This window comes from Pelmatolapia mariae, linkage group LG20, assembly GCF_036321145.2.
Source record: "Pelmatolapia mariae isolate MD_Pm_ZW linkage group LG20, Pm_UMD_F_2, whole genome shotgun sequence".
Lineage (NCBI taxonomy): Eukaryota > Metazoa > Chordata > Actinopteri > Cichliformes > Cichlidae > Pelmatolapia > Pelmatolapia mariae.
In genome coordinates, this window is record NC_086244.1 from 9,186,351 (window position 1) to 9,210,704 (window position 24,354).

The window sequence follows — 24,354 nt, forward strand, 5'->3', positions numbered from 1 at the left end:
AATTCAAATTCCAAGGCACAGTAATTGATATCTTGATTTGAATGTGCCTCTCAAATGTGAGCTAACCTGGCATATCAGGGAAAAATCTCCTTATTGTTTTTAGCAAGCTAGAGAGAGGGAGCTGGAAAAACTAGGTTTGAAAGCCCACATCAAACAATACCCTTCTCTTTTTTCTCTTTTTCATAAGTTGACCACAGACTCCGGCCAGACGGCTCTATGTTTGGCTACCTCAGTCCAGATCCCCCATAACCCTGGCTTCCTTTTATTCCATAACTGGGCTTTATGGAAAAATACACGTTTTCTGGTTCTCTTCCTCTCCATGTCCTTTTTCTTGTTCTTGCTGTAAAAACCACATAAATGTTTGGGTCAACACAAACCTAAAAGCTCGTTTTTCCAGGGGGGACAGGGGAAGAGTGGAGGCTGTGTGGGAAGGATTCATAGCACAATGATATAATGCGTCTGCAATTCTCCCGCCTGACCACTGCTCTTTGTTTCTCTAAAACAAGAGGCTACATAACTGTGGCCTTAAAGAAGAGGAGGAAAGAGGAGGAGGAGGAGAAGGAGGAGGCGGAAAACTGGGTGTTTAGTTGGTTAACGGTTTTTGGCAGGCTGAGGGAGGTATTTTCTGTGTCACGGAGTGAGCAGACAGTGGATACTCCTTTAGACACACACACACACCCAGAAATATGCACGTATCCGCACATGCATACAAACACACACATACACCCAAAGGAATTGTTAAAAGGTCATAGTTCATTCAAAGCCAGCCACAACGACAACTTGATTCACTTTCCATCCACACATACTGCTCGGAGAGAGAGAAAGAGAGTGGGAGAGAGCCAGAAAGAGAAAGAGGAAGAGAAGCTGAAAGAAACACATAAACTGCTATGGAATAGTGTACCTATCACTCAGTGTTTTTGTACGACATACAGGCTAGAATACACAGAATTAGAATAACTTTCAACAGAGAATGTCCTACTGCACCTAGGAGAGTATGAAAACAACGACTGAACAAATTAACCAAAGAAAAAATGAAAATGTAGTCTACCAGTTTGATGAATTTACACAAAAAACAAACAAAAATGATTAAAGCTTTGCTAATATAATTTGAAAAGTTAGGTGCTGCTCCAGGACAGCCATTTGTCTATATGGAAAGCGTTGGGTGTTCATGCAGTTCTACAGTTGTCGCATGTTATTTCATGCATGTTTAAATTCACCAGGGATGAAGCCTGTCACTCAAGGCCAAAGGTCACAAAATCTCTTTATAAGCCATCTCATGTGAAAAATTAATGTGTTTGTTGAGGGTCAAGAGGAAACATAAATGGGGCATGCAGGGTATCATGAACCATTTCCTGGAGGATATAAAGTTAATCCCTCATCTTTAGCCGACAGTGCGTCTTTAACCAGATTACCCCAATAATCACCTAAACATCAGTGGAAAGAACTAATTTGCGTGTCTAGTCATAACAGTTTCATGACATCAACCAATCCTGTGATACTTTATAAATTACAATGTCTAATCTACCGCGCTGTATATACGTAGGTCCCAGACATCAGCAAAGCTAGGATCACCTAGTGTAATCCTATGGGTGTAGCACAATAGGGAGTCATAATATCCATTCCTTACAAAGGCATGGAGCTAGTGCTGAGCAGACAACAACTATGTGTGTGTGTATGCGCACTGACATGAGTCTAAGTGTGTGTGAGAGTAAGAGAGTGCATGCACACTCGTGTGTTAACGTTCATACATGCATAAACAGTTTTCCGTCTCTTGGGTGTCTTTTGGTCTGTGCCTCTCCACTGAACACACGTATGGGAGTTGAGGCTAAGGGGTGTTAAGGCCAGACAACAGCAGGGGGATGGGGTTAGGGATGGATGTGAGGAATGCAGAGACCTAAGGGCAATGACAGGGATGGACTGGGGTGAACAGACAGGCAACGATATGGAAAGACAGGAACCCCCTACCCACAGCTCCTCTCAAATGATCTCCTCGATACACCTCATCTGTCTGCCTCACACTTTCCATTTATTTATAGTTCCATTCTCTTGATGCTTGGGTAATGCCAGCCAAAAGGCAAATGACTATAAATGGTGCATTCCTTTGACATCTGAAGGTGTGCGCCTGCATGAGGCTGCACTTTTGACTGTGTATATGCACATGTAAGACATCCAGGTGGTGTGTATAATAACTGAAGCTGGCTGAAGCTATGAGGCTACATCAGAATTGGAGGAAGAGGGCATAAGGAGTAAAGTGGGTGGGAAAGAGGGTCACACATCAGCAGTTGCGTGAAAGCCTGCCGTTCCCACTTCCTGCCAGAGATTTGTCTAAAGGGAGGCCCTCCATAATTCAATAACAATAATCCCCAATGAAGGCCCAATAAAGAAGGCTGCTGTGGGGTGGAACTAACTGGCTGTACGCCGCCTCCTTCTCCAAACCATCCGTCCATCACTTATTGGGAGAGAGAGACTGGAAAGGCAAAATGGGGTAGTAGGGTGGGGGTCTGGGGAACAAGCCCAGCTGACTTGCTGCCCGTAGCCAGCAGCCAGTCGGACACACAGACAGATACATATCCCGTCTATCCCTCCCTCCTCTCCAACCTGCACGCCCTCCCTGCAGTCGATCCCCAGGCTGCCTCATCCTAGTGGAACCCCCCTCCCCGCTGAGCAGGAGACAGAGCAAAGAAGTGCAGCTGCTTCCTATAGTTCCCTAGATGACTGAGCAGCCATGACGGCAAACAACACAAAGACAAAAAAAATTATGCAAATGTGAGACCTACACAACCAGTATCCCCAGCTGGGGTATTCTATTGATCATGTTTTGGTCTGATAAATCACCATTTTTTTAGTGTGTTGCGATAGCTGAATGACTGGAATCCATAACATAACATTATTGTTTATGATAACCATTTTCCAAACAATGCATGACCCTTCCCCGAGTCCTACAGTACATTGAACTCTGAGTGGAAAGAAGAAACACGACACTTAGAATCATTGTAGAATAACTGTTATGAAACAAAATGTTATTGTGGTTAAAAAATGAAGTGCATTTTAGGCTACATGCATGGATATGTTTCGGTTACAGTAAATCTGCGTCTGTGCCTGTGAATCATAATGGCTTCATTAAAAGCTTATCTTGCTTTATAGCTGCATTAAGATCATTAGAAGTATTTCAGTGTGTGATGCATTATATTGTTTGGCTACTTGGTCAACCAGTGTCTGTGCAAACCCATTACAATTACTCAATTGTAATGACACAAACAATAAAGTAAATGGCTTAGTTAAGACCAAATTGCCTCCTATGCCTTTATTGGACCCAGAGATACAATATACCAGAGAACAAAAAGTAACTAAGGTGTAACAATTCACTAATTAAAGTAGATTAAAGAATACTACTTTCTCATCCGCACTGTGCCTCTCATTTTTCCACAGGAATGAAATTTGTTATTTCATGTACAGTGTGTGTAGTTAACTTATCTGTGGAATCATAATGAAATGCTTTTCAGTAAAAAGTGCTGTTCTGCTGGAAATTACCAAAATCTCTTATACCCACTATTCAGGAAAAGGACTGTTTGTGTTGCAAAAGTTTCAGAGGAAAAAAAATGGTCAGTTGAGTTTACCCGATGCCTTCACATGTGGATAAGGCAAATTGAATGAATTCATTAAATGCGAAAGTTTCTCACAAGTTTCTTGTTAGAATCAGTATACAACCACGGACAGCTGTGTTTAATAAATTAAACAAGAACTTTGGTATTTCCATCTGACAGAGTGTGGTTTACTCTTAGCTAGTCATCAGAGGAAATGAGGCCATCCTTTTTAATGGCCCACATATTTCAGAAAATCATGCGATACAAACAGAAAAGCTCAGCTACAATCACTGAAGCCACACTGACTAATGTGTATATACTGTATGAGAATAGTTGTAAGATTTTTATGTTTTGGTGCATATAATGCCTGTATTTCGCAGTGATATTGTACAGAGGTAATCTTAACTCAGCACATACAAATAAATTGTTCGGGACAACATTTAAATATTTTTTCAATAGCAGATTAATTTCACAGATCGCAAAATAAGTCCCTGAAATTCTGAAAGAAATGACATGAAGCATTCCTAAGGTGTAAGACTATTTTAAAACTGTTTTTTTATTTAAACAAAAAGCATTATGTTCTCATATCCTTAAGCATTTTACAGCCTAAACTCAAACTCTAACATCTGCAAAGTCTTGTCTTCTCAGTAGAAGTCCACTGACTTATGACAATTCCACCCATCCAGACATTTGCTGGGGACGTTTGTTGTATAATGGTATTCTGGTGCAGTACACCTGCACATCAGCAAATAAATAGAATAAGTAGGAGATTCGGTGCATTAAAATGTGATCATGTGAGTGAGAATATTTTGTTGGACACAAGCAGATATGTCCGTTTGGAAATGCCAGTTGACTGATCAGACTGAGAAGGGCGTTCAAAATGCCTGACAAATTTGTAACAGAGCGTGCCTGAGGAGTAAGGCCTCCATGCTAATCCATTCTTAGAAAAGTTAACTACAGTAGCATAGTCCCATGTTGACCCTGCTTTAAACACACTGAAACACAAAACTTTCACAAAAGCCCCAAAACAAGGTTGTAAGAGGAAAAACAGACACTGCCATTGCACAAAGCCATAAAAATTTGCAAACACGTATGTGCATGCAAGCCAGCAATACACACATCCACAATTACTCACACAGTAGAAGTCAAGCAAAGATGTCATTAAGCAGGAGACTGAAAATATAAGCACACACAGAGCCAACAAAGCATTTGGGAAAATGAAGACAGCTTATTTAGGCTGCCTGAAATAAGCAGCTGCTTTAATAATGAGAAGGTCAGAAGTTAGTGCTATGAGGGGAAGGAAAAAAAAAGAGTGCTGTCACTTTGTTTTTATTTTGACATAAAAGATTGCAAAAAGTATTACTGTTTGGGCTGGCACTGATCCAGAGACCAATGCCAGTTTGAGGAGAATATAGTTTCTGTAAATGGAGACAGCTATGGGGGGAGCTCTGTGACTGGTCACAGCTGGCATATTTGCTTGCCGAGGACACTTCCCCTCTTTTTGGGATAAAGTAGAGAATGGAGTGAAATGTTAGGTACCAGCCAAATACGCAGCAGGTTTGGCACCAAAATCAACTCCATTTAAATGTCGAATTGTGCCAGAAGTTAAAAGGGAGTTAAAACATCTTCATTTAACCCAATACCTGAGCAGGTTTTTAATCCAGCTTTATTACTTAAGTGTTGCTTCATAAATATTAAGAAGAGGTAAGCCAACAATAATTCAGCTGTGCTAAGTTAAAAGAGCAACACAGAATGAAATACTTCTAAAACAAAACTGACAGCGCATGAGATGTTACAGCACAGCCACCTAAGGTGTTTCATATTCCCAGTGTTCCTCAACAAAGCCTGAACCCAAGCACACCGGACTAATGTTGACATGGATAGAAAAGAAAGGTGCGTTTACTTTGAGGAGCCAAGTATGTGCTGTCTAATCCACTTCTTGTGGGAACATGTAATGCTGTCTGATACCTGTTAAGAGTGCAGACACATAGAGGCCTCTGTTCTTTGCCCGCGGTCATATCTCTGAATGGGTCTTATTGGAGTGTTGCAATAACTCATTATGAGTCACAGACAGTCCAACATCTACCCAACGACATTAATGCTGTAAACACAGGATATGGTAGTTGTGGTGAAGAAATACAAACACACAGACATGAATAAACGTTCTCTCTTTCACACACACACACACACACACACACGCACAATAAATTAGTGAAAGGTATATAAAGGGAGTTCAGACTTCAAGAACAGGCCTTGGGCTGTTTTTAGTCAGGCAGGGAGTGCATACCTACACTAGAGACACGAGATAATTCACTGAATAAATAACTGCATGACCAAAAACAAGAGGGCAGTGCACAGATGGTCGTGCAATAAAAGCTCTGTGTGAGCTTTGTGTGTAGTTTTGAAATATACTCTAGTGTGAAGAATGAGCCAACCACTTCTTGTAGGGTTTTTTTTTTTTGTTGTCACTCCCACCAGACCTTATCAATAAGAAAACATCACCAGAACAAAAGCCTCACGATGTGCCTGGGCCTGGGGCATTCCACAAGCCAAGGCAAAACTGTGCTCTTCCTGTGCACATGTGTGGTTACTGTTTTGAATAAGTGCGTATGCATGTGTGTGCATTCGTGTGCATCACTGTAAAGACACTGTACTCACACACCTACTAAATGAACTTATCTCTATGTGTCGGTGTTCATGTCAGTCATCAGGAGAGACTGACTAGAATGAGGTAACCAGACTAAAGGCGTCCAGACTTGTAGATTAGATGTTGATATTATATCTTTGTTATTTGAATATCATTTCACTGCTATTACTTTTGTGCCTCTCTCCTTCACCTTTTCTGTCCCTAATGAACAACAAAGCAATGTCAGGCAGCTAGAGAGGAGAGGAAGGATTATACTGAGTACACATTAACATCACACAACACTCCAATCAACCAAAAAAGTAGCATATTAAAGATGTGAGTTTGTGTAATGGTGTGCACAAGTGTGTGCACAGGTGAGTGCAAGGGCCTGTGCTGCTGTGTGTGAATACAAATGTGTATTTGTCTATTTAGGGGAAATAAAAGGCAGATTTCAATAGCCTATACACTGAACAATAGGGCCAATCAGTCTGCTGGATCACGGCTGATTAACAGATGAGCTCACTCTAGGTGAGCATGTAACACTGATATCTCGGCAAGAGTGCAATAACAAAACCAATCATAAAAAGATTCAAAACTATCATCGGTTGTTTCTTCAAAGACACACTGAGTGAACCCTCATGCTAAAACAGCATAGAAAGCAGGAGAACAAGAATCCATTTCCCAAAACAATCTGAGTGTTCCATCTCGATAGCCTTGAAGGGCATGAGCAGAATAACAACTGGCACTGTAAAACAGTGCTATTCTCATTACCCTCTGTGGAGTGAATAGAGAGACAGACTGTGAAGAAGGCTAATGAGCTAGTTAAGGTGGCAGTAAATGTCATTCCTCCTCTGGCAGGCCCCAGGCTGCAGTACTGCTACAGGCCATTACCTGGACAGGGATGCTTAAAGCTTGCATCAGCACTTACTGCACTGCCTAGAATTCTCTCTCTTTCTCTCTCTCACACACACACACCTACACACACGCAGAGTGGGGAAGAGATAGATAAAGTAAAAGAAGAGTAAAGTGTATACACCATAACACTACAACCTTGCAATATAACATGCATTACATTAAAAGCCTAAGCGGATCATGTTGAAGAAAAGTGTGTGAGATGAGGCGACACAGTCCTTAGTCGCTTTAATCTTCTTTCCATTGACAGAAACTGTAATGAGTAAAGAGCTTTTCTGGCTGCTTTCCACTCAGGTGTTGACTGTGGTCTGCTGGCTTGTTAGCTGCTTGGCCAGTTAGTTTGACCTTTAGTAATTTATTCTCAAATCCAACTAAAAATATAAGATTTCCAAATTGGATCACTTAGAGTTTATTCTGAAAAGAACAAGGACACAGTGTGACTGGTCTACATTTTGACATGAATGTGCAGGAGTATGCAGACTAAATCAAGGATCTGCAAACAACAACAACAACAAAAACCAACAACTTTTAAAAGACACAGAAACTTTGAATTTAAACTAACAGCCAAGCAAACTAATGGACAAGGAACATAAAAAAATACTCTGCTCTAAACAAAAATGTATGCCTGATCAGATTTTCTACCTACCTTCCTACCTGGTTGAGTCTGGTTCTTTCTATTCATTCCTATTAGTCTCACAGTTAAAGCATAAACTGTATCTACTTCTGTATTTACTTGAGCCACATTTTCTTGAAGCACCACGTCCAAACAGACAGCAGCTCTCAAACCTATAACACAGACGCTTTCCTTTTTGGGGCAGGATGGGTGCGTGAATATAAACATAATGTTCAAAACTAAACCCTTGCAGGTTTCAATGTGACAACACTGTCAGTGTGTTTATTTTCCTCTGTTGAAGTTTCAAATCAACAAAGTCCCCCTAACATGGATAACAGACAACCACGCTGGTGGTCTCAACTGTATTTTAAAAGACACAATCAGCAAGTTCCGTACAAATTTTTAATGACACTGAGTCACAAGAAAGTGTAAACTGGATTCACTAATGTACACGTTTAAACCTTGAAATCTACAGAACAATAAACAAGTTCTTGTAAAACCAAGAGAGCAACTACGCTCGCCGCACTCTCCGAGGTCCTCTAACAAATAAACTCTCTTTGGGTTTAAATAAAGCTCTGAGCTCCACTACATTTAAATACACTCTGGCTCAGCTTCCCCATCGGCTTCAATACGCCTCTGGGTCCAATGTATGGAGTCAGCCTGCTGCCCATATGGTCCCCACTGGATTAGGCTAAAAAGCCCAGTCACATAATAGTGAGGCCCAAGGAACCATTAAAAACCCATTAATTGTAAAGTTTGAAGCTTCTTATGGCAATGATATGCTAATATTTCTCAGCACTGGAGATGGGCTGAAGAATAAGAAGCAGCCAGATGCAATAGAAGAGAAATGTGCTGAGTGAAGGGAAAGGGGGGAGGTGTGTGTGTGTGTGGGAGGGGGGGGGGGGATAAAATGTTAAAATGGTGAAAAGAGATTCTACAAATAGTTCCAGGTCATGGTAACTCCTTAAGATCCACTTGTCTGCCAGAAACAAGCACGCTCTCTCTCCCTTTCTCTCTCTCTCTCGCTCTCTCACACTCACCCACACACACTTTCTCACACTGGGTGAGAGGGAGTACTGGGGAATAAGAAGAAGAAATGAAGAGTAGACGACACTGAAACTGCAGGCAGCAGAAGACAAAGAGGTCAGTGTTGTGGAAAACATGGAGTCTGACATTAAAGTGAGGCAGTTCAACTTGCACGCTCTATAGCGCCAGAAATGCATTGTCAAGAGAGCTACATGTACGGGGAATAAAATATAAACGAGTGACTGAGTAGGACAGATGGGTGGAGAAAAAAAAAAACAAATAAAAAAGCTACCGTATATCCTGAAAATTAAACAAAGATTGATAGCCTCATATCTGCATCTCTGTCCATCTGTTTTCATAATAAGACAACTTACGGAATTTACTTTTTTGTTTTTTGGCCAGGTGTCATAGTGTGGGGAAATTTTCTGCTTATCTCAGCAATCCCCTGTGTTGTGGGGTGGATGGAAGGAACATTAGAAAGGCTAAGTCCCCACCAAGCAGATTAACCAGAGCCAGCCATGGGACAAGAACACAGATTTAGGAAGCATTGCCCAAATAAGATTTAGGCTTTTCACTGGCAATAACTTGGGAGTATACATTTCAATGCGTAACCCACAATGTAACTGATGCTTTCCTGGCTCTGAAAAGGACTTGGGTTAATCTGAGAACTGCCACTGTACCAAAAGCTTACAGTCTCTTCCAGCTGAATAGAGCTGCTGTGTGTAAGTGCTGGAGCTTTTCTCCTGTGTCGTTTAAATTCAACACTCAGATTTCCTTTAAAGCGAGAGGCAGTGCTACTTGTTATTTGTTTGTTGGAAAGCCTCTTGTATATAATGTGGATCTCATCATTTCAATGTGTGGTATACAGATCCCATTGCAGTGCAGCTGACATGACAACACATAAAATGTCAGAATCAATGACCGTTGTAGCCACAAAAGAGGAAGTGCTGCAGGAGTACAAAGGTCAGGGAGTCCTGAATGTGTAATTCTTCTGTGTAATGAGTCCTTTCCCTATGTGTGTTTAGGATGCCAATGAAGGTAAAGCACACTGGACTTGTCTTTTCCCTGTTCGGCTCTTGGGAGCCAGGTGTCTCTCTTTAATGGAGCCATGTGGAGACTAACGTAGGTTAATGAGCCATACAAGCCCCAGTGGAGATGAGCATTATAGGCTATATGAGATCCCCTCTCATCCCTATATCCCTCCATTTGTGTCAGACCCTGAGAGAGAACTGAGGAACAAAGGAATCTGTGGTGGAATGGAAGCAGAGATGCTAGAGAGAATGGAGAGCCAAAGAGAAAAGCGGGTCTGCCAGCCTTTTAAAACAATTAAGGTCTGGATGAGATTCACTAAAAGTTCCACTGCCAAGCAAGGCCCAAATGTGGCAGTAAAGGGAAGGCTTAGTGAGAGCCGGCCTAATCAGAAACAGACTCACTACGACAACAAACCAAACCACACACACACAGGAAAGTCGACACTTTACATATTAAAGCTCGGCAGGGAGGGGAAGAAAGCCTGTGGTAACATCAAATTGTAATGAGGAACAGGCTCGGAGAGTGCATAAAGCATAGAAAGAGACATAAAGACAGAGTTGTAACGATGATTTTGAAGGAAAGAGAGCTTTTAACCACAGATCCTATGAGTCTGTTTTAAGAATGTTTGTTGTGGTGTTGTTCTGTTTGGCTTTACTGCATTCCTCTTTTTGTCTTGGTCTCAGATGTGGCTTAGTCTCTTGTTGAGCCGTCTGCGGCTCCATTTCAGTGTAAGCTATAAACTTAGAGCAAGCAAACATTTGAGCATGCTGTGTTTCTGTCCCCAAACGTGAATGTGTGCTTTGCTAAGATGCTGCCGAGACAAGAGAAGCATGAGTAAGCGTTTGGTGATAACGTGGTTGGAAATGGAGGATACTGGCAGATGAGAGGTGTAGCTGGAAAAAAAAAAACAGACAGGAAAGAAGAAACACACGGTAAAGCAGAAAGGAGAGATTTAGGAAGACGAGCTTGGAGAAATGTGGGTAAAATAGAGGCTAGAGAAGCTGCAAGAAGAGCAGAGGGAGCAAGGGAAGAAGAGGAGGCTTGACCAGGTTTGTGCTTCGGAGCAGAGAGCATAGCGGGGTTTGTGGCATAGCCGACGGAGAGGCAGCCTCACATTCCAGGCTTGATCCTGTATAAACCCTGTCTGTTACTACAGATCTGATAGGGAAATAAGAGGCCAGATGGGGGCTTCCCTTGGCCTTATAAGGGATTGCGACTTGGTCTGGATGGATAAAGGGTGAAAAGCCACGAAGAATGAAAAATACAGATAGAAGAGGGCAGAGACAGAAATGAGGACTGGACTTTGAGGAAAAAAAATAAAAGTGGATAGCAGTACACAGCAGCAGAATATGAAAAAAATAAGTCGAAAAGAAATGGAGAGTGAAACTAAGATGCTGCCTATCGTGTGATATTCTTTGTTTGTTGCTCCTCTGATGTTGTTTCAATGATTTTCAGTCTTTGAAGAGGGATACATCAGGTCTCCAAAACAGAAACAATTTCCTCCTTGTAACAAGAGCACAGTTAACAATACAGCCCAGCACAACTGGAACGGTAAAATTCATCGTACTACCATTGTTTCAGCCCGAGTCCCATAGGTCATTGTAGAATTTTTCTCTTCTGTCAGAAAGAGTATTTTTGCCCTTGAGAAAATTGCACGTGCAAAAAAACAAACAAACAAAAAACCAAAAAAAAACTTGAACAAATAGATGTTTACAATGTTAACCACTAGAGCTCTACTGATCGCACACGAATTTGCAACACAACAGCAAAAATTCTTGCTATATCCCTTTAATCTACTCTCTTTGTTCTTCATTGTGTTTAGAATTAACAACATTTCTTACTCAAGATGTTCAGACAGTGGGAGCCAACAACCTGCTGAGAAGCCTGATCAGCCACACTAATCTGATCAGCTGCACTTTGTTCAAGTGTGTCTTATTCAAAGAGGACATCACTACCAGCATGGTGTAACCCAAACACCACCCTATTCCCTTTCAGCTGATGATCCTGGAGAGAACAACACAGTCATCTGATCTAGCACACCTTCCAACCCAACAGCCGCCTCCCTCCCTCCTCTCCCCTCTCCTCTAATCCAGCTCGCAGCCCAAACACAGCATACCTGCAACCAAATGTTCACCCAGCTGCAACAATCTGGACTTATTAGGGTGAAAACTCATGACACAAGTGTTTCTCGTTTCCTAATCAGTTAGAGGGCAACCCCCTCCTCTTTCCCCACTGTGTGTCTGCGTGTGTGTGCATGCGTTTTCATGTGATGAAACACTCTTGAAATAGAGTGAAACCAAGTGTCTTTGAATGTATGATCAAGGGAGTTTTCGCACACCTCCCACATACAAATAACTGCGTAAAATTTCTATGTGCACCTGACTAAATAATATTATCCACATGTGTACATCTAATAAAACACACAGTAAACAAACTTTGAACCACTTATGTTATGGCACGTATCAAAATTAAACAGATTGTAGACTAAAAGGCACAATACCTCAGAGACGCAACATGCAAATGATGCTGACAAAATGCTTGCCCTACAACGCCCAAACATGACACAAACCGAACTGATTCATTGCCACAGCCAACTAATACAGCCCAAACGCACAAGCACACAAACACGAGACACACCACCTCTATCCATACACCCCACTGAGCAAACAGCTGCTTGTGGCAGCACCACACTGTGGCTACCAATTACACCAAAACAGAAATATTTAACTGCCCTTTTAAACAGAGTGAAAATTAGGAACGTCAGTAGTTTGAGGCTGTGTTGTGATTCCATCAAATTATCATGTCTGTAACTCAACCAATAATCCAGTCTGACACAGTGGGCCCATGTCACCACACACTGGGATGCCTCACCCCTGGCTCTGACCCTGACCCTTAGCATTAGTCAAGTTACCACAGGCCCAGATAATGTTTTCCCAACCGCTAACCATTAGTGTTTAATGAATAACAGCAGTAGCTGAGCTGACCTATGGCTGGCTGAGGCCTCTGGCTCCTGCTAAGTTCTTTGATATCGTGACCTTGTTCATGCTCTCTCAGTGGCCTGCCATGGGTTTTCTAGAAGTACAGGTGCTTTTCAAAAACCACATATATGCCCTTGTACTCAGTTTTGTCTGGGTCACAGTTATAATGTGCAGCTCTGCACCTTTTCTCCATTCCTTCCATTGTACAATGAACCTGTCGAGCAATCTAACCACCAACACATTCTGACATTTCACACATTTCACAGAGATTACAGTTTCTCTTCATTCTAAAGTACATTCTCAATTAATGTTTCTAGCATCTAATACTCTATATGATCTTTATGTGACTATAAAGCATTGTGCTTTACCTCAAGTGGTCTGCTCTCTGAAATTAAAATATTAAAAGTGTTGTACATTGTACACTCATTAATATTTAGGGACATAAATTAGGAATTCATCTGTGAATTTTGAGCGGAAAAATGTATGATATAATGGAGTAATATAAAAATAGATACATGGATAACAGGGTCTTTAAAACAGAAGAAAAAGAAGTTTGAATGGACGCTCTGGTACAAAGTGTTACAAGCTATGCAGAAAGAAATGTCCGCTTGCATTAAGACTGTACTTTTCTTTGCTGGACAGCTGGACTATTAAGAGGGAGTCTCGGCTGACAGCTCTGTTTCATGACAGCATGAGGCCAAGATCTGACATACAGTTGTCAAGAAAAGAGATGCCCCGTGTGAGTGCGTGTGTAGGTGTGAGTGTGTGTCTCAGAAGTGATGAGCAGGCTGAGTGAGCGGAGATTACCAGTGGCTTGAAATATTATCACATGCTATTAGTACTGTATCACTGTTCATTAGGCTGATGGCTAGGTGCAGTTACTTGACAGCCTTGTTGTAAGGAAGAGAGGGCAAGAGTGAGTAAAGACAGAACTCTGGGAGTTACACTGTGCACAGAAAATAAAATGTAAAAAGGAAATCATTGCGAAAGGAAAACAAGGGTGAACGATAAGGGTCTGCTTGCCTCAATCCTTCACTGTCAGAGATTTAACCAAGAGGCAAAATCTCAATGGGAAACCGGACAGCTGTGGTATTTAATGTCACAACAAGAAAGAATGAGGCACATTACTACAATCCCCAATTTTTATTGTCATAACGTCCATAATGTATGATAAGCAGATGACTATTCAATGACAAAAAGCATGTATCAAAGAAATGATTTGTGTAGCGCCCATTAAAGCTTCCTGTAAACATTGTGTGATCACAGAAATGCATTAAACAATGCTGTCACTAGGACAAGCCTAACTCTAAAGGAACTGATAGCTGCTGCTGTCTTGTATGAAGTAGAAGCAGTAAAGCTGTCTCACTATCAGACAGAAACATTAGTAGCTGTCACACTCAGTTTGCCTCGGCATAGACAACGGTTTAGTATATCATCAAAGCCCAAACAATTCTCATTTATAAGATCTATTGGCACTATAAGCTTATTGAAATGGAAGTACACATTTGCAAAATAGATGAGAGGAATGTTGTTTTCATTGCTTGTGTAATCTGGAATGATTATGCATGATATCAAACACATAAACAAGGCATGGCTTTCTTTTCTTTTTTTAATTTTCTAACTGCTTCTAATGAGGACGATCATTAAGATGCATGTAAAATATGGAAAATTCACCACAAACTTCAAAAAGATTCCGTCTATAGTGGGTCACTGCTGGAGTTTCTGTTCAAGTTTACAAAGTACAAGTTTGCTCTCATCCCCCTCTGTCCTTCCTATTCCCCCTTTTATCTAATTTTGGACCACTCTAAGAGCCAGCAGTAATGAATTGGCTAATCACAGTTATCTGGCCCATTCAAGTGCTTTGTAAAGCAAATCAATAAAGCCTGGCACTGAGCCAGTCATCCACTTTGACAGATGTTGCTTGCTAATCTATTTTCTCTATTTTTTTCGCCATTCTGTCCTAAAGATGTTTACTCTTTGGCTATCCGTCCTTTTCTGCCTGTCTATTTCAGCAAGGTCAGTGGAGAAAATGAAGAAGAAAAAAAGAACTGTGTTCCATTTCACACTTGCTGCAGAAGGGACACAAGTCAAGTGCTGAATACTTAAAGTTCATTTAGCAGAGAGAAAATTTTCCTCTTTGATTGGTGGAACTACTGGAAGACATTTCAACTCAGAAATTCATACCTCAGGCAAAAAGAAAATAAATAAATAAGGCTTACACCCATACTATACCATTTCCAGAGTAACAGATCAATAGCAAAAACTGATAACTATTTCTATGAATTTCAAATGTTCTCCCTGTGGTGCCTACACTAGCAGCAGACTAAACAGCTAAAACTGATAGGCTGGGATAAGCTGCCTCCCAACGCGCCATCATGTTCTGTACATACAGTATTTTTGTGTGTTTTATATTACACATTCAATTGCTTGGAAATTTTGGAAAATACAATATTCATTAGAAATGAAGAGAACATTCAGCTTTTTCCTAACTTGTTTACCTTTCTGTGTATCCTGGAAGACGCGGATCTGCGTTTGATGCGGCTTCTTAATCCTAACAGCACAATGGCTTCACACATCAATAAAAGTCACACAAAGCAATGACACACACTTCATTTATAGCTCTCCATGCAAACAAAAGTTTAAAAGTGAGAGTTTTTAAACATAACAAAAAGTTCAAGCTACATAACTCCACCATTAACATAATTTGAAGCCTAATCAATAGGAAAACATGCTGAAGAAGCTAGATTACTGCAAGGCTTTTTCTTTAGACAGTCTCCAGTGAAAAGTGGCTCTAATCAACAATGGGTTAATTAATCTCACTTGTGAAGTTAGTCCAATTATGGGACACACTCTACGGGGAATATTTGTCTCCTAAATAATAGTAATAAAATGCATTGTTAATGAAAGGTCTCACAAAAAAGTTCTGTTCAGACAAAAAAAAGTAATCTCTGTGGTAAATGAATAAATACGTAGTGCACAACACATTTAGGGACATGTGTGAATCAGACTTTGTCTCTTTCGGGATTCGGAAGACATTTTGGCATAGGTGAATGAATACCTTTAGGCTAAATAAAGCCTACATGTATAAAATCCATCTGTTGTAAAATGTATGCACTGTATGAGTGTTTGTCTCCTGTTGTTAGATAATGAAAAACACTTCCTTCGAAACACTGGCAGAGAAAAGAGCAGGCAATTAGAGGAAGTGAAAGGAGAGGGAGACACATGGAAGGAGAGAAAGCAACATAGAGCTGTTTGAATGTGATTAATGAGATCACTGCAGGGTAGGCTGTGTCATTGTAAAAGTCTGAGCAGCAAGAAGAAGGAAAAATAGAGTGGCAGAAAGAGTTAGAGACTGAGACAGAGAATGGGGTAGAAAGTGAGACATGAGAGGGAAGAGAAAAAAAACTGAGCAGAAACCAAGCTGACTGACCTGGCTACATTTAACTCACTGCTATGAAAAGACAGGGGGAATGAGACGGAACGACTGACAGAAAGTGAGTAAATCAGGCAGACAAAGAAAAAAAAGATATAAAGCTCAGATGAATGGAACAGCAGGGGCTCTTGGTCTTCTGCTGGCCTTTTAACAGTGAAGTGTTTAGGGAAGCCTCGACCAGGTCTGGCAGATAGAGAAGCTTGTGCTCTAAAGAGAGCCATGAAAGGCACAGCCTGCTCCTGCAGGCTGGGGATGCCGCTGGCCACCTCTTTATCTGGCTCAGGGTAACAGACTGGGCAGGAGCAAGTAGAGGCCAGGTTCGAAAAGGTCACACAGGCATCCTGCCAGTCCAAAAATCCATAAACAAGCTGGGGTTGAGCTGGACTAGAGAGATGGTTGTGGTAATTAAACATTTATGGCAACCATCTTTACACCCAAAGATACACAGCCTCTACAGAAATATATCATTTAAAATAAACAGAATACAAACAATATGATTCTTCCAGATTTAACATCCCAACGAAAGTAATTTATATAGTCTCAATAATCACCCAACAGAGGACTTCTTCAGTCCTGGCTGAAGTTCCTTTCCCCCCCAATATCCTGCTGTTGATCAGACTGTTTTATTCCACAAGACAGAGCTTTACAGTATATATATTTTTTTTTTGAAATTGTAAAACAGATCGTCTTTCTCAGCTACCACACACAAATGCTACACAAATTAAATTTGCCTCTGTTTGCAGTTTTGGATATTGTGTTGGTTTGATCCAGCCTCTCTGTGGATGTGCTGGAAATTGTGCTGGGAGGAAAAAAATTATTTGACCAGCAACAGTGATTTCTAGAGGGTATGCCAAGCGCCCAGCTGTTTCTAGTAGGGAAACTGAGGCTGTATTGATAGTTTAACATGATTAAAAAGATTGCCAGCAATCAAGGAGAGAGAGACCCACAAAGATGGTTGTAATAGGGGCATAACACAGCTGTAATATCAGTTAAATAATCACCCATACATGCCACTTTTTAATCTAAAATGTCAGTTGCTCCATAAATAGGTGTATTTCGTGTGATGTTTTTCCATTTAATTTTAACCACACAAGGTAAAACAAACAATAATTTAACAATGGAACGCAATTATTTGTTTAGTCTGGGATTAAGTAGAACACACTATTCAATCTAAGTGATGCAATTGTTATTATATAAAGCATTCAGTGAGAAATCGCAATTACTGACTATGATGACTGGAAATAAGTTCTACCTGGTGGCAATTGTGACAGTTCTTTTCACTTGTAATTGTATTTCTTTGTATTGTATTGTATTGTGAGGTTAATTTATGTTGTGTACGGACTACAAAGATCTTTAATAAAGCCGTAAAAATGATTAATTTTCTGTGCTTTTAGGTTTTTGGAATTTGTTTTTGGAATTATGAACAAAAACTGAACATTTTCCATAAAAAGACGTTAGGTTTCATATATCCACATAGTCACTCTGTGTTAGCGCATTTTAGGGGATGCAGGTGACAGGATGGCTCACTTCTGTTTTCAAAATAATTTGTACCCCTGGGGGAACAGGATGGGCCTCCTTTCAGTTGTTGCCATGAGCCTCAGCTGTTGCTATGGACATCATCCTCAATGATAGTTAGTGCTTCTCTCCCTCTTTTACTCTAGATGTTCATCTGTGTGTCTATTATTATTTCACCGACTCAGTTTTTCCATCTGTTCTACTTTCTTTCTCTCCTTCATTACTGCCCCAGTATCCTTGTGCATTACTATTTAGACAACATAGCTGGGCTACAGTGAAAACAAAAGTCAAGAGTTGGAAAGCAGTGAGTAAATTTGCTGAGCTAATCCATCAATTCCACATAAAAATCCATGCCAGGCAAAGCCAGGCCACACAAAGACAGGTGAGCAACCTCTGGGCTGATAGGCCAAACACCCAAGTCGCTCTGATCGTATTCTTTCTCAGAGCAACAAATCCAAGAAATAATTCACAGAGGTTCATTGCAAGATCACCCTCTCTGTTCGGGGTAACCACAGCCTAGAAGGGTGAGAGTGGGGTTGGAGAGAGGATGGTCACTTGTCCACCAGGACCCTGTAGTAGCAGCTGCTTGCATTTACAAGCCTTTTAAGTCTGGAATACTTTATGCCCTGTGATCAGCTGTTCCCCTCAGTGACCCCCCCACAGCACTGTCTACACAACACACACAACCCTGCTTTTCTTCAGGCTACTGTGGGAGCCATGTGAGTAAGCTGCGCACACTCTGCTACGTTAACCAGATCTACGGGACATTTGTCCAGTTAAACACCTGAACCACCCTTTTAAGTTGCCTCTTTTAGCTACAAAACACATTATCCAAACCAATTACCCCATTATTCATCAGGGCATGACAGAAAGACCAACAACAAACTTTTCCATTTTTGGTTTACTGTTCGCCTAATCCAAACCAAAACACTGAAGGGTAAACTAGCCTACATTTACTAAAATAATTGCTGTTTGTAAAGAATACAGTACAATAGCTCTACAGATTATGCCAATCCTTCATGACTCAGTTACCTTTTCATAATGTAATCGCAAAGCCTGTTTGGATCTTAATAGTTTTGCAGGATTTAGAATACATGGGAGCCTACCATTTGGGAATGTATCCCTATGGTCCCAGGTTCAACAACTCTGTTGAGCTTGTGAGAAAAACAGGGATAGAGAATGTTTCTTCTCATTGTCTGTGAACTGACTCCAATTAAGATGGGAATCATGAATGCCCCTCTGCTGAACATGCTTTAACTTTCCCATTCATTTTTTGTTCTGGCTTCTTTCAACATCTAATTTTACATGTGCAGCAGTGCCCTCCAACCCCATCTATATCAAAGGCAATGCTTTCCGCAGCTCCTCTGCTCCATAATGCCATCGTTGATTCCCACCAATCCCAGTCCCCATATGGGATATGCCTCCTCCCCGGCACAAAGTGAACCACACACAGTCAATTTTAACTTAGATGATGCAATTCTTGGGTAATGTGTGTCCAATTGCATAGCAGATTGCCTATCTTCATAAAGTTAACCCACAGAGCCATCTTTGGTCTCTGTGTACATAAGCGTGATAACATAGATGATACAGGCTGATGTGGATAATATGTAGTCTGGACACAATTACTTTACATCTTGCTCTACAATTTAAATAATACATTAACTTAAGAGCAGGACTACCAGCTCACTAGAAGATCTGTAATGATAGCTTTGACTGGGATAAAGGTCTAGTTTATTCCTCATTGTAAATGGTTTTCCTGTCGCTAAAACACATTCATAAGGGTTGGTGTACTGGGTGTCTCCTACAGCTTTCTGCTGAGGTGAACACCTACTGGCCTCCACCATCAATCACTGCCTGCAAGAATACCACCCAGAAGTCCACAACCAATTTATGGAAGCCTCACAACACATTCAACCACACAGCTTATGCATTGTAGTACTATGTGTTAATCTATGCTTGCAGTGAAATACTCTAAGTTCATAAAGTATATGAGATGCCCGTTTGTTCCAACATCTCTCAGCAAAATGCAATGACTTCACACCCTGCTAACATCACGACAGAATATTTTTTGCTGCAGCACTGTATGAGACTCCTATGTAGTGTTATTGTTTCCTGCAGTCTGCCACACTATATAAGCATTTTTCTTACTTTGGTGTCTGCTTACTCCCCCACCCTCTTAACCCCTCTTCCTCAATCAATCCCCTACAAAAGCCTGCCACAGGCAGCGATATCTGCCAACATCATCCCTCATGCTTTGCCATGTTCCCGCAAAGCCAAGGAAACAGCAGCATATACGGGAGCTGATCTGCAGGGAAAGCAAGAGGGAAATGGAGGGAGGGAAGGAGGAGTGGGATTGAATGGGGAAGCATTGAGTGGAAGGATGGGGAGGGGGTATTCTTTGGGAAGGGAGCCAATCCAATTACAAGCAGTGGTGCAGCCCTGGTTTCTTTGGCGGCACAAAATTCACATTTCGACGGTCTCTTCCTCCCTCCCCTAGTACCTTCTTGCTTCTTCTTCTAAAGATGCCTATTCCTGCTACTCTGTTTTCCTATTTTTTGCTCATCGTGGCTCACACTCACATCCTGTAATCGTGCATCCCTATGCACCACACCCCTCCCTTTCCCCATCTGTCTGTCTTTCTTGGATGCATGAAAGAGCTGGAGGTATAGCACTGTATCACCAGCAAAGCAACAAATCTTGTCACCCTAGCTGTGTCATGCTCAGATCTGCAGGAAGCCTCCAGCATCCTACTCCATGTAGGTGTCTCATGCAACTCTGTAGGAGCTTATCATCCCTTTGCAGAGGAAACTGCAGCTCATACTCTTCAGGTCACCCTATCCCTCTGCCCCCCTGCCTGCCCTGCCCTGCTCCCGGCATGGCAGGGCAGGCTGGGGGGGAAGGGTGGGGTGGAGGCGATAGCCGGGGTGTTGAATAACATTCAGTGTAAACAATGCATACTTCGGACAGACTGATTATTATTAATTACTGATTAGTCATTATACATGAAAACAGCTTTTTTTTAAGCTGCTGCAAATTGCCACAGGGGAATCCCAATTCTCTGTCATTCTCCCAGCAGTCAGAGCTTGTACATTGTTGATCATTTGCGTTCATGCAAATCATCACGTTTCACTATCCAACAGCACATCTGCTTGCAAATTTCAGTGCATATATTCTCACGCGATCAAAAGCAAATTAGGTTCAATTAAAGTCCTCCAAACTTACTTTGACAGCAAGACCACACTAAAATACAATCTTTTATTTAGCAGTAAAAACCTGAGTTAACAACGCAAAATGCTATTTAAGTTTTGGGAATGTCACAGAAATATACAATTATGACGGACATCATTTTGATTTCTACACTTAATATAATCTCGTGCTGAGTTTATTCACATTACTGAGAATATTTTAACAGAGTTAACTTTTTTTCCACGATTTTCTCACTTCAGCCACCTCATAGTAAGAAGATTATTATAATCATAAATATTAAGACAACATATCATTTGAACTTTCTAATGTGCTCTGTTAGTGAAACCATATTCTGTGTGTCATGGGATCATCCTCTGTGGGTGACTGCTAGCTTTTTTTATGTTCTGACCACTGGACCGTGGTACCTTTTGTCTAGGTGCGCTTCTCATATCCTGGTTAATTCCCGCCCCACCTTAGCGTTACTGTGGTTACAGTCACGCCTCTGTATGGAGTCAAAGTCACACAGATGCACAGAAGGCTATTTTGCATGGATTTTGAAACAGACTAAGGACATAGCAGAGGGAAACGGGTGATTGCGAGCGGCAGGTACAGACAGGAGTGTGGAAAGAAACAGGCAAACACACACCATATGCAAGCAACAGAGTGAGGAAAACACTCCTCTGTTGCAAATAATTGAAACAGATGAAAAGGTTAAAAAAAAGTTGACATTATTTAAAAGCTCAAACTGGGGGTTAAGTCAAATTAATATTCTCTACACAACAGCCTGATTAGTAAATTGATTTAATAATGAAAAGATGAAGTCCAAAATAACCCACGACACTGACATTTATGTTCCACTCCTGACATTTGTGATCTCAGAATGACACTGAGACAGTCAGCCCAATTAGGGGAGAAGCAAGGTCAATAAATCTATCAGTATCCTTCAACTAGCTGTCTAATTGCAGTCTGGACACGAGACAAAGGACAACTATGATAGGCCTACCCGAAAACTCAAATTTCAACCAAAGCCATACATACATATAGTATATCACAGAATATTACCAGACAGGTAACTACATTTTGGCCCCTGAGAAAGGGGGACTGTGTATAGCAACACTTACAAGTTGCTTAAGTTAAAGCTGAGAGTCTGTATATTAAACCTATATGCATTACATTGGTGTAACATATACTTGTTTTTTAAATAGCCAAAATAAATATAAAAATAATAAGTGTCAATGTCCAACAATATATATAGCTAATCAGCTGTTTGGGGGAATGTCAGTGTCACACAACAGTGCAAGAGCTGTTTGAAAACAATCAATAAATCATAGATGTGTCTGACTGACAATCAAACTCTCCATCCCAGAACGCAGAGCGGCACTTAATAGCACTTCTCCTCTGCACTATTTATTCCAGCTAGTCAAAAGTTTAATCTCATGCCTGATTTAGACTTCTGAGCCTGTAACGTAACCTACATAAGTGGCCAACATCATTACTGACATTTATACTAATGCATGTGGCATTACGCGTTAATTACCACGCAGTTGTCTCCCAGTGTTTTACATGTGGTGCCAACCAGCAGAAACAATTAAAATTTCTTTCTTCTGTTCCTGACTGTTTTTCACTTCTTTGCACATTCTCTCATGTCCAATAGTTTCACCCATCCTCCTCTAGGAATTTGCCAACATGTGTAAATCCTTTTATTGATGCTATGATTATTATTCCTTATATTGAGATCATGATTCTTATTCTCTCGCTGAAAATTCAATGCGAAAAAGTTGCCTGAAATGCATATAAGGAATCAACAGTACTGAACAGCCCATCGCAATAGTTGTGAGTTGCATTGATGGGACTTGTAGACACATTTCTACGTCAGGTTACACCGTAAGTTACAATGTAAGGTCTCAGAGGGATTTGCCATTACGGCGTAGCTGTGGTGTAGATTTCCCAGTGAAATATAAATCCACAGTAATACCATGTTTCCTGTAGCTAGGGTGTGAAATCTATTATTATTAACTGGCCAGGAGCCCTTAACCCTCTGTAGCCTTTGTATTCTCTCACCAAGACTAGGAATTTCAGTGCATGGGCTGGCTCTTTCCCTTGGCTCTCAGTGGGCCAAAGCAGAAAGGTGCCTATTAAAATTAATGGTTCAGTGCAGGATACTTAACAGTGCAACACTAGAGCTCACTTAACAAGGAACTGGTAATGACCACTACAGTGAGCTAGCTGTTGCCATTACACCTCCCTGACACTTTGACAGCTGGGATTAAATATTAAGCAGCTATGTTTCCTTGTGACCAACATCTATCTACACAGAAATAGGACCACTTCACAGTGTCAGTCCCCTCTGGACTATTGAGCAGTATAACTCCCTATGTATCACAGTAATAACACAAGCAGAGAACTTATACAAGAGACCTTTAACTGCTGGATGAGAAGAGGAAGGGAGTTGGTACTCACCTTCTTCAGGCGTCCACTCTTGGTACCCACAAAAGCTACACAGTAGCCATTGTAGACATAAGAGGTCACAGAAGTCATACGGTCCCGAGTCTCAGTGTAGAGAGTGTGGCCAGTCACTAGTTGAGAGCCGCCAAGTGGCTGGTTGATGTCCAGACCACAGAAGGAGTCATCAATGGGCACGGGCTAAAGACAGAAGAAAAAAGGTTATGAATTACAAATTAATAACAAGAATGTTTAAAAAATGGTGATCATGATTATCAGGGTAATATGTGACATTAAGCAAAGAATTCCTTAAAATTAAACATACTATAAGTGCCTTGAGGCAACTATTGTTGTGATTTGGCCCTATATAAATAAAATGTAATTAAACTGAATTGAATTGTAGGAATAGGAAGTGAAAAAAATACACCAGAGAAAGACAGACTTACAGGATGAGGCAACAGCAGTAAAGAGAGGCTGAGATACAGAGCATTATAAAACAAGACAGCTCAGTAAGGACCAAAGATGAAGGTGACAGACTGAAACACGAGAGTGATGGCCAAAGTTGTGGAAATAGTGGCGGTGTCAGAAAGTGTTTGAGATGGGCAGACGAGAGAGGTGAGCCTGAGGGAAAGAGGAAGGTCAGAGTGAGGAGGAAGTGCTCACGTGAGTCTCTTAGGCAGACAAACGTTTTTCTTTCGGGCACACCAGAAAGATATGTATCAGCTCCACCCGACTGAGCTCCACCTTGCTCTCACTGTGGCTCATTACCCTGGCCTATCACAACATCACAGCAGAAATACACGTATCGCACGATAACAGTGTGCATTAGCGAGCACAATGCGTGATAACTATGCGACACAGAAATGTGCATGTAACCAAAGAAGCACTAATGACATTTACCTATTCACTAGAAAACAACTGCTATAGTGAATTCTCAGTGAATTTAAATTCAGCTCTTAAGGAAAATTTGGGCATGCTCATGGACCTTAAGACAGCTGCTTAGAATG

At 41.1% G+C, this 24,354-nt stretch overlaps 1 protein-coding gene across 2 annotated transcripts in view; it reads right to left on the reverse strand.

The window, feature by feature from the left end:
- plxna2 (plexin A2) overlaps positions 1–24,354 on the reverse strand; it is a 160,267-nt gene that overhangs the window by 106,586 nt on the left and 29,327 nt on the right. For both annotated transcript variants that reach the window (XM_063465510.1, XM_063465509.1), the window contains exon 3: positions 23,366–23,548. In XM_063465510.1, the coding sequence (XP_063321580.1) occupies positions 23,366–23,548 (183 nt within the window). The remainder of the gene's footprint in view (positions 1–23,365; positions 23,549–24,354) is intronic.